The following is a 16,997-nucleotide window of genomic DNA, read 5'->3' as shown; positions in this document are numbered from 1 at the left end:
GGGGCCCCAGGAAGCAGAATGACATTCCTTACGGGCTTGAGACTGTTTGCAAGATTTATCTAGATTTACTAAAAGAAATTAAGTCTCTGTGTAATTTGTAAAATTCCTAACCAATGTTAGCAATGTGATTTTCTTTGGAAAACCGGCCTTCAGTTAACCCCTCTACTAAATCGACTCAGGACATGGACTTTGTGCTGCACACATGATGTCCATATCCTTCCACTGTCTTCATAAGGCTTCTTATTAAGGGACGCTGTCTTATCTCCCATCCCAAGGCAGAAATGCATAAACATGCAGAGGGAAGGAAGCGGGGCATCGGACACCTCTGTCTGTCCAGGAAGTGGTGAGAGCAGATGACAGGAAGGATGTGATCAGCGGGAGCAGGAGGCAAGACGGAGGCGCTGGCAGCAAGTGTCTTGGCTTCAGACAAGGATCTCTGTGTCAGGGCCTGTGAGAGCCCCAACAACAGGGACAACCATAAAAGAGAGAAAAGATAAAAACCGAACCAGTTAATGCAACTCCCACAGTGGTGGGCAGGCTGCAAGACGCTCTCCCATGCGCACCTCCCTCCCCCTCCCCCAACCCCAGCACTCGCATCCCTGGACACAGAGACTCACATCTAACAAACATGAAGTAAGGTGTGGGACTGTAGTTGGCTTGCAGAGGGAGCGTTCTGCCGGGCTAAGGGACACTGTGGCCCTGGGGAGTACCCTTGCTTTATACCACACACTCTCTCTTTTCGCCCTGATGCATGGTTTGTCTAAATCCTTCTGCGATCCATACCTGACTTGCTATCAGCTTGGCTGTAGGGTTGGAGGCTACGTAAATAACGAAGACTCTAAACTTCCATTAGGTGAGAGCAGAGACAAAGTGGTCAACCCTTAGTTTGTACAGAACATTTCTTTCTTACTGCAAGAGGACAGAGTTGTTCTGAAAACATACTGGTACTTGGGTTTGAGTCTCCTCTATTTGTGTTAGAAAAACATCACCTTACACCTCACAGGAGGTCCAAGGGGTTGGGGGGGGAGACAACGACGTATCCAGCAAGTTATACAGAGATTGGTGCTCATGAAAGAATATTCCAGAAAATCGTGGAACAACGCAAACTCTGGGCATTTGTTTAATCATGCTGGCCTCCAGCATCTAAACTGCATTGAGGCCAAAAATTACTGGAAAGAAGTATGAAATTGGAGAAAAGAAAGCTGAAGGGGGAGGATCAAAGGCGGCCTGTGCTTGAATAGAGACACGAGGGGAGGGCCGGGACGAGGTACGGAGAGGCAGGGCTACCCGACTGCCCATGGGTCTGTGGGAGAAAAGAAGAGGGAGATAAAGTTGGTGCCTTTCAAATCTTGGTTAAATGTTCATTAAGTGATTTGTCACACACATTAAGGGTAGACGGTTGCTTTGCTCCTCTTGGGTGCTCATTCAGGAACAAAGACTGAGTTAGACTTGAAACGCTATGATGCAAAGGAAGGAAGAAAGGAAAGAAGAAAGGAAGGAAGAAAGGCAGGGAGGGAGGGAGGGGGGAAGGAGGGAGGGAGGAAGGAAGGGAGGAAGGAAGGAAGGAAAGAACAAGAACGAGAATTAAAAAAAGTAGGAAGGAAAGAAAAGAAAAAAAGAAAAGGAAAGAAAAGAAGAGGAAAGAAAGTCAGCCAGCCTGTAGAACTGGGGAGACAGCTTCACAAAGCCACCTCTATTTTTTCAAAAAGACAATTTCTCCTCTAGTTGACATATGTTGTCAGTAGGGGCCAAGCAGGTCCCCCCCACCCCAAATAAAAGGTTGAAACTGGTCTAAGCCTCTTAACTCCAGCATGCTGGAAATTCAGGTGGCTGCAAGGTCAGTCTTAGCAACACAGGGAACTTCAAGTCTGCCAGGACTACCTGAGACCTTGTCTCAAAAACTAAAGATGTGAGGTGTACAACTTTAATTCAAGCACTAAATAAGGCCACAGAGGTAGGCAGATTTTGGTGATGTTCTAGGCCAGCCTGGTCTACAAGGACAGCTCCAGACTCCAGGTTTTTGTTTATTTGTTTGTTTTGACACTTTGTCTCAAAACAAAACAAAGCAAAATAAATATGCATAAAGGCATTTTTGATGGTCCGTGAGCGCATAAAAATATATTGGACAGTGAAACGTTGAAATCCAGCGTGAGGCTCTGCGGACTCAACTCTGAATGTCTTAAACAAATAAAGTGTATCCATGTGGATATGCAGGCGCGGGCACACACACACACACACACACACACACACACACACACACACACACACACACACACACACACACACACCCTGCACCTCATCCTCTTTTGGCGACATGTTTAGTTTTCAGACTTGTATAAAAGGGGCTTGTCAGCTCAATGTTTCTCAGGAGAATGACACCTGGGACAGGCACGGGGTCCACATTAGGAGTAGGGACACCTGGTGGAGACCTATCAAGATGCAACAGGAAGTGAAGTCATTTGCGGAACAAGCCAGGGATGAAGGGCAATGCTACAGACGTGTGTACAGCACGAGGGGCAGGGAGCGTTGAACATGCTTCAGTGTGTGATGAAGACACTAAAGCAGAAGCCTCAGGTCAGGAGAGCGGAGTCCTTGTCCGGATGGAGAAAGGACATTCCAGGTGAGCTTCAGTCACCTATCCAAGGAGCTGCCCGGAAGGCTGGCCAAACAGGCGGGCGGAACAACTGCCATTTAATGAGATGCTATACTCTTCCTCGGAAAGTTTTCCACCGCTAGTGCAGTCTCTCAAACTGCTCAGCCATTTTGGTTGGAAGTTGGCCTGTTCCTCTGAATTACTCAACAGAGTGCAACTTTTCTTTTTCATCTTTTTAAATCTCTGTCCCAGGCAAGCTTTCCCCAACACTTTGGGCTTCAGTCATTCTCTAAAGCACCCTGCTTCTCCACTGTGTGGCTACCGCTGTCACATGACCCTCCTCCACACCAGCTTAGCTCAACCATCATGGCCGGTCTTTTCCTCAGCAGCTTTCTTGCCCTGGGAGTTTCTCTTTTAAATGCTAGTAATTGTCTTCAAGCTTCCACTTAGTCTATTCTGACCCCAGTTTCCCGCTGGATCATCGAGGAACCACTAAGGGAACCCCTCCAAATTCCAGTGACATGACCATCTATCACATATGTGGAACTGGAAATGGGTGAGGGTAGATCTTAAGTTGTTAACATGAACATACACATTCACATACCTATGTATATGTATACATATACACACATAGTCATACATACATATATACACAGATACATGTATCTGTATGTGTACCTACATAGACATACAACATACATGCACAAACACATATAAAGAGACATGCACACACATACACATATATACACATATAAACATGCATATATATATACACATATACATACACATATAGATACACAAAACATATGCATAACACACACATACATATATACACATATATCCATACGTGTACATGCACGATAACCAAGAGAGGCAGCAAATATGTTCATCAGGGCAAACACTTCCCAGGATATGTTTATACCAAAAAGAGATGGGGGTTGTATTTATCAATCGCATACCCACAAAACTGAGTTGAAGCTATGGCGTGTGGAGGACAGTCATAGCAACTGCCCATCAAGTGTGGCTTGGCTGGGAGGTGTCTCAATAGCCCAGCACTTGCTGGTTGGTTTTAGAGCCCTGGGGAAGGAATTACGGCCCACTCCACTTCCAGCTCAAGTTCTCTTTCCTGTTTGCCACCGTGGACAAACTTGCCCCACGCTCCCTCTGCTATGGATAGACTTTGCCACCATGCCAGCTAGGTTAGTCACTGTGATGCGGACTGAAGATTACACTGTGAGTTTCCATGTGCAGCTGCCATGAAACCTTCACAATGCCAGATTCTTACCACGGGGCAAAAATAAGGCCATGATGCTTATCAGCTCTCTAGCGGGTTCCGGATGTTGCGCATGCGTGGGTTTCTTCATTGCTCAACGCAGTCCATAAGGTGGGCATGAGACGTGCTATTTCACGGGTCTCTTAATGGAGGTATGAAACTTGCTCATGAGTTAGGGCTGATATTTGATATGAGAGCTGCCTGCCTCTAGAACGTTCCCTAACTATTCCACAGCTCGCTAGATCTCAACATAAATAATCCTCCTTTCAAACATGCTTCTCTGAGGGAATCCACTGTCGTGGCTGGTAGCCAGGAGCCTGGGGGCTTTTGGCTCTAGTGAGACCTGGCCTTGCCATTTCTTCCACCCTCGGAACTTAGAGAGACTGGAAACAAAGAGCACCCTTGTGACCGCCCTGTAGCACATAACATCTTTCCTTTACAGTGATGTAAGGAGAAAACCGCCATGTTTGAATATCAAACAAAAGCACATAGGGACTACCTTTGGTGGTTACAGATGTGGAACGGTTGGGAAATGGAACTGTCTGGCCCCTCACTCTATAGTCAGTGTGGAGCCTGTAGTTTTGAGGGACTCCTGATACTTCCTGCCTTTTTTCTTTCTTCTTTTTACGACGTCACATGACAAGACTCTTATTCTAGTGTGAGAGACTTCAAATGCTTCCGGGATATGGCTCAGGGTGAGCAGAGTGGTCGAGAGTAGAAGCGATGGAATATTCCAGAATGAAAAGATGTATTAGGAAAGAACACACGGCTGGGCTGACTGGAGCTGGGGCTGGAACCCTGGTTCCGTCTGTTTAATTCTCGTATGTTCTCATGGCTGTGCTGTGAGTACACAGTCTAAGCTACAGGACGGCTGATCCTTCTATTTTAGCATCAGCGTGCGTTTCTTGCTGTAAAGGCTGACAGTAGTCACGCCTGTGCTTTCCTAGCCTTCTATCCATGCACCAGGAACAGGGTAATCAACCTAGTTTCACACAGTGGAAGCAGAGAAAGAGGACTCACAGACCAGCTCTGAGTCAGCATCTTCTTCCTAAGGAGGAAGGGGAGAGTAGGAGAATGACACCACCCACCTTGCCTTCAGGACACATAAGGGACACAATGATCACAGTGATCGTCACTTCCTAAGCACACTTTGGGGCCAAACATACCTCTGGATGCCTCATGGTTTCAGAATCTATGAAGAAATTAAATAAGACCCCCAGATCTTATTCCAACCACCTTTCGATGTGAATTAAGAGCTTGTAGCTCTCATAGCCACTGAACCGATACAGAAATTTGGCCTAAGGCAGGTTGAATTATTACAAAACGACCGAAGAGAAACAGGGGAACTGAGTTTTAAAACAAGCCGCCTACAGATCCCAAGTTCTTGGCTCTTCTGAAATCTGCCACATGCAGATTAGCCCTGAGACTAAGCAAACACCACGCACGTTAAAGCCCTGGAAGAATGGAGCAATGACTAATGAGTCCTAGGCCAAGGTAAGAAGGCTGACTGAGGCTGCAGGAAGGTGGCCCTCTGTAAGACGAGAGCTGAGCCACTGTATGTGGGGCCATGGTGAGAGAGCTCACGTGTGGCCCGGCCACAGAGGTCCCAAAAGTCTATTTTCCTGCTATACCTTGGCTTGGGGGAAGCACGGAAATCAGAGAATTCCACCCATGCTCGGAAGGCTCAAACTACTGAGATTAACAAGGAATATGGATTTCCGCATTGCAGAATGTATTTTCTCCTCTCAACTGTAAAAAAGAAAAAGGAAGAAAGAAAAAGGAAAACTGGAGAGCCGCTGTTCGTCCCTTCTCTCCTTGCATGGGGCACGCCGATGTACCAATAAAGATTCGGACACGAGGTGGGTCCTTGAGTGCACCTCCGGAGTGGCTAGCTACAGGCCTCCGAGAGATGTATTTTGTTAAAATAGCAATTTAAAGAACAAATCAACATTTATTAGGCCCTTCATTATGTTTTAAAGTTGTCCAACTATAAATCACTGGGCCGCGGGTTATTCAAGGGCAGAGGGAGCCAGCGTGGCTCTGCAGAGCGTTAGGAGAATGCTATGTTGTGCTTTCTCTGCTTGTAATTTATAACTCTGCGACGGGACCCAGCGTCGCAGGCCCATCCATTAGCCGGGTAGCCACACATCTGTTACGGCTCCCTACAATGGCAGCCTTTTCATGGCCACAAGAAGAGAAACCCAATCCTTTCAGAAGATCTACAAACTCGAGCCATTTTTTTAAAAACGTGAACTGATATGAAAACACAGTTCCCTAAAAACATCTGCTAAGCTCTTGTTACCCTAACACATGATATCCTTTCCGACGGTTACCTGCCAACACAAATATTTGGTTGCTTCAAACACCCTTCGAGGCACGTGACTGTGCTCAACCTGAAATTTACATGCCGAGCCACAGAGGGCTGGCTTGGCCCTCAGACCTCTGGCAGGGAGGTTGTTTACCAGAGTTCAAAACTAATGTGGAAAAAAAGAGGGGAGTGGGTCAAGAAGGTGCTGTCAAATGTTTTAAAGAGGAAACGCAACGACACAATCAGACACACATGGCGGGGGCGCTACGATGTGTTTGACTAAGGAAATGGAGCTGGAAGGAGTTGGCAGAGGTTGTGGGGGCAAGAATGGCATTTTCTTGAACACGCTAGGTAAGCTCTCAGAGCTTTTTCTGGCCCAGACACAAGTTATTTTGACCCCACAGAAGTGTTGTGAGGGGAAAACATGCAGATATTGATACCTGAGGCATCTCGAGGTCAGGTGGGAGTTGCCAAGGTGCCCCTTAGCTGGGAGCTTCAAAGTTCTCAACAAGGTAGCACATACTAATAGCCAAAACACCCTGGTAAGTCTCTTACACCATTAGATAACAGTATGGGTCAGGTTTATAGTAATTATGATGTCATTTGTAAACACAGCTATACCATGCATGCTAACATATAACGCACACATTAATACACATGCAGTTTAGAGGCAGAGATGTCAACAAGAAGTTCCCTCATGACGCGACTTCATCATGCAAATACTCTCAGCAAACTTTGGTTTCCTTTAAGACATTTAGGGACTGACTGCTGCTGGAAAAAAATCTTGGCTTAAACAACATTTAAAACAGCATATTTTCATTTTGCTCATTCTTTTTATTTTATCATAAATTCGAGGCAGGAGGAATAATCACCTCTTTCCGGGAACCCCTAGGACACTTGTCCTGTGGCCCTCTGGAGAAAGAGGGTGGCAGAGACACGACCTTGCCGGTAGGGGGCGCTGTGCTGAGAATTAGTCCCTGTGAGTTTCTCATTAGTGATTATTATACTGCAGGAGGCCCAAATGCAAAAATTAATTAATTTCAAAGTGATAATGCATTTACAGCAACAATTAGAAACGTCTAACTGTAAAAGGGCAACATTTAAAAGACATATTACATTTAATAAAGTTGCACGAGAGCATCCAATTGTAAAATTACTGATCTGCAACAATAGTCCTTAAAGAGCCACTTAAAATAGCCCGACTCCATGAAGGGTGACCTAATTACGGTAACTAAAATCACCATAGTCACAGCGAGTCACAGCAAATAAAGAAGGGATGTTGATATTGAAACACTGCTGTTTAATGCTTACAGGGGCTGGCTGCACGGAGGAGGGAGGCTGGGCTTTCTGAATGCCAGGCAGGGTGGGATTTCTTCTTCCCTGGGCCTTGTACAATGGAGAGAATACCCAAGCTATGCCCATGCCACGGGGAAAATGCTTTCAGTCCGTGAGATGGAGAAGGAGTCCAAGCAAATGGAGCCCTAGGCTAGAGAGTTACCTGGGTGTTTACCTGCTTGACTGGCATTTGGGAATCCATCCTATACATGGGATGGGAACTCTGATGCACATGATTTGTGTCTCAAAATACGGCTCCATTGAAATGGCAGAAATGCCTCTGCTGTTCCATATCTTATCACGATGAGAGCAACAAGAGGAGCGTGAGGGAGATGGCGTGAGAGAGTGGCTCTTGTGGTCAGTCAGATGTGACCCATCCCAGGGTGTACTCACTCCGGCTGTTGTACAGAGACAGGTTGAAGAGAGAGAGAACAGCTAGACACAGGTGAAGACAGAATGAGGCAGAGAATGAGAAGGAGCAGAAGATTAGAACAGATTGACACGGTCAGTGGGAGGCCAAGCAGAGCAGTTCAGTCAGAAACCAAGAGAAGCCAGATTGATTCGGTTCTCACAGAAAGGGATTTGAGCCAGAGCTCAGAAAGAACAAGTCAACTTGTTCAGCAGCAGGGCGCAGAGGCTGGAAACAGTCTAGGCCTAGATAAGATTGTGCAGAGGCTAGAAGCTTCCAGGACTAGGCCTAGGTTAGGAGACTGAGGCAGTGAGCCTCAGAGATGACAAATACTTCAAGCAAGTAAACGTTATTTGTACATAAGTCAGAGGTAGATGTTGAGTTCTTCTTTTAACACTCTCTACTGTATTTATGATCAGTCAGTCAGGCTGTCTGTCTGTCTGTCTATTGGCAGGTTTCTTATTGCACCTGGAACTTCAGGCCCTGAGAGATCCATAACACTGGGCTTGTGAATGTGTAAAGCCACCCTAGCTTTCACCTGAATCTATTTCTTAATTCTTATTCCGAACATGCTTATCCCACTAAGTCATCCCCCTGACCTGACCCCAAGCTCGGAAGGGCGGCTGGCCAAGGATGCTATGTAACATGCACTTCCTTCATCCAAGTAACATTGGTTGATGAATTCACAGAAGAGGTTCGACACACCATCAAAAGAACACCCGACGGAAATGTACAAGCGTCCCATTTAGCTCTGTGAATGCTTCAGTTCTAACCACAGCGGTGTGATTCATCCAAGTTTGTCTTCAGGGTTATGAAGGATAAACCACACTCTAGCCACAAAGCCTTCTCCAGGAAGGAGCTATACCCAGACTTCCATTACAAGAATCATCTAGAACATCCAACATGAAAACCTCACTGAACCAAGAAGAGCAGTATCTACTAACACTCCCTAGTCCACATTTTCAACTAACACAAAGCACACATAGCGTTGTATTTTCCAGAGTTGGCATTTGAAGTTTGTGTGTCGACGCAGAAATCCCACTGAGAGAAAACAAACCATTGCAGTGCCCTTCAGCACAAACCTCCAAGATTTTCAGGTATTCTCCACCTAACACTGACAACCAACATCTATTATCCAAGACGAGTCTATGGTGGAGCAACAGACCCAATTTAAACATGGCAGACCTGTTGGAGAGCTTTAGTCAATGAATGAACAGGTCAGATGCCTTTACACTCAATACCAGGCCCACAGCAGCTCGTGACAACGAGATCACAACTAGACGTGCAGGTCTGGGATTCCAGGCCCTTTTGTGATGTTGACCAAAGATGTCTGGGAAGTTCCAGAAGCCACGCACTTACCATGGATTTGGTGAATGGCCTGGCCAAGGTGAACAGCAGTTTGTACACCCATGAGTTGCGATGGATGGCTGAGAACATCATGTTTCCAGGGTGCAGTGCGTTGGACGTGACCCCGCGTGGGGAGAGGAGACGGTGCAGTTCATTGGAGAACAGGATATTGCAGAGTTTGGATCTGTTATAAGCCAGCATGGCCCAGTAGTCACTGCTCGATAGAGACAGGCGGCTGAGGTCAAGTTTCCCGGAGGAGTCGTTAATATCTGTGAATCTGAAAACCAGAGAGCATGACGTAGAACACCGAAGATGTGGCTTCTCACAGGGTTTTGGATTAGTTGAAATCTGAGCAACTCACAGAGGTTTGATCTAGAATATCTCACAATCATGTTCCTTAAAAACAGGAGGTGGCGACTTTAACACACTGCCAATTCACTGGATCCAAAGAGGAAGGATAAGCCTTCGCCCACAAGTTCAGTGGGCCAAATAAACCCAAGATTCACTGAACCTCCAACTACATATTTCAAGCCTGTAATCACAATACTCAGAAAGCTCAGGCAGGAGAATCACCCTGAACCTGGGGCTAGCCTGTGCTATATGAGTTCCAGACTAGACTGAGTTTGAATATAAAATCTGAAATCAAAAGTGAAAATCTCTCTCTCTCTCTCTCTCTCTCTCTCTCTCTCTCTCTCTCTCTCTCTGTGTGTGTGTGTGTGTGTGTGTGTGTGTGTGTGTGTGCGTGTGTGTGTGTGTGTGTGTGCTCAAGATCTTCAACCACAAGTTCAAGGATAATTAAATGGAACCAAGCTTTAAATAAAAGGTGGCTGCATTAGGGGGACAATATCACACCCCTAACCTTTGGCAGGGTTTTCCTGGTTATTGTAGCCAAATGTAAGAGTTCTGTGTGTTTTCATTTGCGCATCCAAGTTAACACAGATGAACCATCTTGCCTCCAAGACTCTTTCCCAGATTAAAAATTAATGATCATAAAAGGATTGTAACCTTGGTGAGGTGCCATCAAAAGTCTTCCCCGTGTAAAAGATAAGTGTAAACAAAGCCAGAAACGGGTTCTGGCTGAGTCTGCTGTCACGGCATGGATACGCACAAATCAAAGTAAGTAAGTGATGTTTTATAATAGAGTCTGACAGAGCCATTAAACACCAGCTGTGTGCTTCGGTTATACCTGCCTTTCTCTTTGTCAGAAAAAGAAACAACCAAATAAAAAGAAAGCAATGACTGTCCTTACAATACACAGGCCATAAGAAACAACCAAAACAGAATGTTCTAGATAGATATCATAGTTGTTTAAGAACTCTCCCATACTTGGCTTCCCTAGGTTAACTTTGGGTATTGTATAGGACCCTGGTTAGGCTTAATACTACTGTGAAGAAATACCATGACCAGAAGGAAAGGTTTTATTGGGATTCTGTTTATCTGTTCATCACCAATGGGAGTCAAGATAGGAACTCCAACAGGGCAGAAACCTGGGGGAAGGAGCTGATTTGGAGGCCATGGACCACCACCACCATGGGTTGGGTCCTCCTCCGCCAGTCACTAATTAAGGAAATGCTCTATAGTCTTGCCTACAACATCAGTTTATGGAGATATTGACCCTCCTTCCTCTCAATGACTTTATCTTATGTCAAGTTGACAACAAATTATCCAGCATAATTAACCACTTGTCAACAAACGCTGTTAAGTCACAACCTCTCTTTCTCATTCATCCCCAGGATCTCTCAATAAAAACATACATAACATTAAGTCTCACAGTCTTTATAAATTCAGACACTTTAAAATTCAGGCTCTTCAAAAATTCAATGTCTCATTTAAAATCCAAAATCTCCTTTAAAAACTGAGCCGTTCATCTATGAGCTCCTGAAAAACCAAAACAAAGTTAAATACTTCCTTGCTTCAAGAGCCAAGACCCAGAGCATAGTCACGATCTGAATACAGCAAAACCAACAGTCTAAGTACCCCAGGGTCCAGTGTATGGCATTCACTCTCTGTCTTCTGGGCTCACTCTCTGCAAACATACACACCATCATGTCTCTGACACACACCACACACACTGGCACACCACACACACACACACACACACACACACCACACACACACACACACACACACACACACCACACACACACACACATACACACACACACACACACACACCACACACACACACACACACACACACACACACACACACACACACCACACACACCACACACACACACACACACACACACACACCACACACACACACACACACACACACACACACACACACACACACACACACACACCATACACACACACACACACACACACACACACACACACACACACACACCACACACACACACACACACACACACACACACACACACACACACACACACACACACACACACAGACACACACACACACCATACACACACACACACACACACAACACACACACACACACACACACCATACACACACACACACACACACACACACACACACACACACACACACACACACACACACACACACACACACACACACACACACACACACACACACACCACACACACACACACACACACACACACACACACACACACACACACACACACACACACACACACACACACACACACACACACACACACACACACACACACACACACACACACACACACACACACACACACACACCTTGTCTTCTAGGCTCCCGTCAGGTATTCAAATGTCCAGACAATGGAGGACATTCTCGTTCAAAGCACCACAGTATGGTGGCAGTCACATTAATAAAAGCTAATTACCCCTCTCCCAGGACTTAGTGACACTTGAGATGCTGAATGCTGAGATTCTGAATTCTGCAAAGCTTATGTCACCAAGGGAATGGCAATGACAAATGGCAAGTGTCCCTTATTACAAAACATCTGGGTCTGCGTCTGGGTCTCACTTCTTGGGTAGTGCCGCCCGTGAGGATCACTGTCTCAACGTTCTGGGTTTCACATCTGTCTGTAGGCAGTGTCTCCTGGTGTAGGATGGGGTCCCGGCTGGCTTAATGACTGTGGATAACTGGGCTTACGTATGTTACCTATCGCTTCTTTAGTGCTGCAGATGAGACAGTGGGATTCACTGACCAGAGGCTCCTGGGGGTCTCCGCTAGTTTAGGCTTCCAGTTTTTAAGAAGGGCAGGCACACAAAGAAATGGAAGAGGACTCAGGAATGTGACCCATCACTCTGGCTGCTGGAGAGTCAGCAAGGCAGCTCCTGAGGGCCAACTGCTCTGACTTCAAGTTGAGAGTCGGTCAAAGCCAAGCAAGGTCTGAGCCGTGTCCCTGTCATCCACAGAGAGGCCAGCTGACGCCTGCTCTCCAGATATTGAGTGCCCCGGAAGAGCCTCATTTCTTTACATATGTCTCTGTTTAAGCCGAAACAATTCTTAATTCCAGAAATAAAACAATGAGAATGGACTTGCATTGATAACAGCAGTGTGTTTAAGGAGCAGGAATAAGCTTGCATGGGAAATTCTGCATGTGTGTAACTGTACGTGCAAGGCTGTGTATTTGTGATGAGACATACGTATGTGGCTATGTGACTGAATGTTTATGATTGGTTGTGGATCACGTGTGACCGACCAAGATGTATGTCTCTCTGTGACTCTGTGTGGTTTCCTGTGGCTGTGTGTGACTGTGTATATGACACAGTGTGTGTGGTTGTGTGTGGCAGTATGTGTGTGAGGATGTGACGCTGTGGGTGAGATTATATAACTTTGTGGTTCTATGAGGTTTTCTCTTTCTGATTGTGATTGTATGTGTTCCTATGTATCTGAGAGTTTACATATGCGGTAGGGTACGATTATATGTGGGACTATGTATGATTGTATGTGACTGTATTGTGCGGTTATGTGTAGGATGCTCTACACATGTAAGACTGCGGAGAGGGATTGAGTGTGGAACTCAAGGTAGCTGGCTATGTGAGGTCCCATGTTGACTGCATGCATATAATTGTATGTGTGTAACTGTGTCTCTGACAGCATGTACCTGTCTCCTCACAATGCTGGGCCTGTTTGGAACAGTGCAACCTGTTCTCTGTTCTTCTCATTCTATTTTAATTGTTATCTGAAAAATTTCCACAGTGAGGGAGCCAACTTCCCATTTCATTATGATATATTTTAGACAGGCAGAAACTCAATTCACTTGCTCAGACTCCAAATAAGTACGTAAAACACAGTGAAGAGAGAGAGAGAGAGGCTAATAAATATTTCGCCCGAGGGCATCCAGTATGATATTTTCTGCAAACATAGGACTTTATTTTTCCCCTAACAGGGGGTCTTGACTCCAACGAAGAGATTCCGCCAAGGTTTATGGAGGTAATTAGATAGCAGCACTTGTGTTTTACAGTTTGGTTTAGGCTCTGGGTCCTTCCACCGTGATCCAGCGCTGTCTGTGTGCCCGGCACTCACATTTGCTCTCTGAAGTGCAGGGATACCACAAAAGGCTGATAAACAGTTTGGCTTGTAGGAATTAATATTTTGTAAAATGTTAATGAGAAAAAAGCAGACAACAAGAGCCAGTCAGCACACACGTGCAGGCCTTTCTCACATACGTCAGGTAGGCCTTGCTAGAAATGGAGACCAACGTCTTTCCTTTCAAACACATCTTTAAAATGAAATTAAGACGTGGATCTCCAAGTAGGCAGGAATTACACTGCGGTTACAGTGAGAACAAAGGTGTCCCAGGAAACGGCATCTGAGACAGAGCTATACAGAGGGAAGTGAGCAGGTGACACCTCCATACCGTCTCCCATTAAATACCAGCTCATTTAAACATATCCCGTGGTGCCCTCCACATCTGGTAAGCGATTGTGGCTGGCAGATTTATCTCTAAAGCTCTGTCTCCTGCCTACCCCCACGGTAGCCTCCTTCACTGCTTTGCAGGAGGGTTGGAGGGGCACTCCTTTTCCTTCACAAACCTGGTGTGATTTGCAAAGATATGCCTAGCCAGATTTTGTTACTGCCTAATTACTAGATGTTTCGCGTCTTCTCGGGCGGGGGAGGATTATGACGCCTGTTTCTCTTTCATTGAAGCCATCATAAATTTAAACTGGCAAGAGTAAATCTGTCTGTGGCGTGTCACTTACACCATAAGCCCCTGTGTTTGGGAGTGATAAAGGGTTCAAGCTAACCCTTGGCTGGTCTCTCTCTTCAAAGTCCCAGGGGTTACATTTTTATGGAAGTATGATTAAAAAGAAAAAAAAAAAGCTGCATTCTGGGTCACCAAAACATTTCAGGACTTAAGATGGAGAAAAGGAAGAAAATAGTCCCTGGCACTTCATTCATTCATTCATTCATCCGTTCATTCGTTCGTTCGTTCATTCGTTTGTTCGTTCGTTTATAGCTACTTTACTAAAAGAGGTAAAGCTCCCCCTACCCCCAACACCAAGAACACAGGGAAGTGAAGTATCCCTCACAAGCTGTAAATCTTGCCTCTGAGCCCTGAAAATCCTTTGTCTTCCCTCAGCATTTCCAAGAGTTGTTTATCCAACTCCCACACAAACATGTTGAAAACACGGTGATGTTTTCAGATGTCTCTTTCGTCGATTGAATAGTCTAATGGTAATCAGAAAGCAACGCCATCTGATGTGTAAATTGAAATTCTAACCGAAAGAGGCATGGCCAGATTTCCAATCCACGCTAACTACAGTCCTTCCCTTTCTGCAATTACGCGGCTAATGTCTGCATTGAATTCCCTAATTTCTCATTATAAAACAATTGGATTTCATCTCGCGCGGCCCTTAACTGCGTTGTTTCCCCTGCTAGAATAAACGCGCTCTCCTCTCGGTGAGACTTTGAAGGTGTTGAATTACAAATCAATAAAGGTCATGCCATTCAGATTTAATCAATTATTATTCCATCTCTGAGTGAAATCAATGGGGAGCCTAAGGTATAATTGTAAAATCACTCTACATTGCTCTAGACAGTCGCCCTCCCCCAAACTATTCTCCATGATCACACATCTGGAAGGATCTAGAAAAATTAATGAGGCCAGGCTCATGTTTCTCACAATGAGACGAGTCAAAACTAGTATACTTAGAAGATTTATTTGTGTGTGAGCATGAGTGTGAGTGTGAGTGTGTGAGTGTGTGTGTGTGTGTGTGTGTGTGTTTGCTGGTGTCTTCGGAGAGCAGAAGAAGGTGGTCCATCTTCTGCAGCTGGAGTCACAGGTGGTTGTACGTCACTTGACCTAGAGGTTAGGGTCTGAACTTGTTAGAGCTTTTAAAAGCCGAGCCCTTTCTCCAGCCTCGAGTCAAAATTAATTTCAGTGTGCGTCTTGAAGGGGATTTCAGATGGCACAAACGATGGGGCAGCTGGAAAATATCAAGTCAAACTCAAAACCCACCTGTGGGACTCGGAAGAAACCACGATGACACGGGCAGGGGCTGAGCGACACAAAACGTCCTGCAGGAGCTGGACAAGATAGAAGTGTCCCAGGTGGTTCACCTGGAAGGTCGTCTCCAGGCCATCTTTCGTGAGGCTCCAGGGTAGAGCAAAAGTCCCCGCGTTACACACAAGTATATGAAGAGGCCTGCATGAGGAAATGAATACATCAGGCACAGATGGACAGTTGAAAACGAGGCGCCATACACACTGACTTAGAAACAACAAGGCAGGAGGTTACGTAGTTCCAAATGGGCCATTACCTGCGGGTAACAAGATGTTCCCAGGGCTAACCCCAGCTAACCCAGAACCATATGGAATATGTCAGAAGGAGGGTGGTTCGCTGGGGTTGAAGCACACGGTCTCTGGTTAACTGTGCTTTCTAATACAAACAATAACCACTGCTTTTGTGTTCAGTCAAAATAGCCCACAAATACACACCAGGAGACTTTTGATGTCCTTTCTTCAATACAGAGATGCACTACAAGAAAAGCTGACATTGGGGCCTAAAGCTTAGTGAGTACTGAATAAATGAATCAGAGAGAGTCTGGTCTGTTTATAGAGAGTCGCAGGGCATTTCAGACATTCATCTTAGGGATCGAGGCACAAGTCGGAGGAATGCTTACTTAGCATAAACGCAGACTTGGGTTTCATCCTCAGCACCACATAAATCAAGCATGCATGGAACCCTAACACTCAGGGGGTGGAGGCAGGAGGATCAGGAGTTCAGGGTCATCTTTGACTGTGAAGTGAGTTCCAGACTATCTTTGGGTAAATGAGAGCCTATCTGTACACTCGTGCATGCGCGCACGCACGCGCACGCGCGCACACGCACACACACACACACACACACACGCAGGCACACAGGCATGCACATACACACAGACACACACACACATGCATGCACACACACATATACAGGCATGCACAAACACAGAGGCACACAGGCATGCACACACACACAGACATACACCCACACACACACATAGGCATGCACACATACACACACACAGACACAGGCACACACACACACAGGCATGCACACACACACACACACACAGGCATGCACACTCATACAGACATACACACACAGGCACGAACACAATGAACACACACAGAGGCATGCACACTCGCACAGACACACACACACACACACACACACATACACACACAGGAACGTATCTTCCTATCTTCCTTTTGGAATTAAACCTGAACCTGTAAGAACTGAGCCTGAGGACAAGAGGAGGTGTGCTGTGAATGAAAATTTAACAATAAATGTAACCCTTTCAT

General features: G+C 45.8%; 1 protein-coding gene across 1 annotated transcript in view; it reads right to left on the bottom strand.

Annotated features, from left to right (window-relative positions):
• Wwox (WW domain containing oxidoreductase) overlaps window positions 1-16,997 on the bottom strand; it is a 914,000-nt gene that overhangs the window by 619,994 nt on the left and 277,009 nt on the right. Inside the window, exons 7-8 of the mRNA XM_032888027.1 lie at window positions 15,670-15,855; window positions 9,278-9,542 (exon numbers count right to left, since the gene is read on the bottom strand). Of these exons, the coding sequence (XP_032743918.1) occupies window positions 9,278-9,542; window positions 15,670-15,855 (451 nt within the window). The remainder of the gene's footprint in view (window positions 1-9,277; window positions 9,543-15,669; window positions 15,856-16,997) is intronic.

Source organism: Rattus rattus, chromosome 17 (assembly GCF_011064425.1).
Source record: "Rattus rattus isolate New Zealand chromosome 17, Rrattus_CSIRO_v1, whole genome shotgun sequence".
NCBI lineage: Eukaryota > Metazoa > Chordata > Mammalia > Rodentia > Muridae > Rattus > Rattus rattus.
Note: the sequence above shows the minus strand (reverse complement) of the source record. Positions and strands in the feature narration are given on the sequence as shown.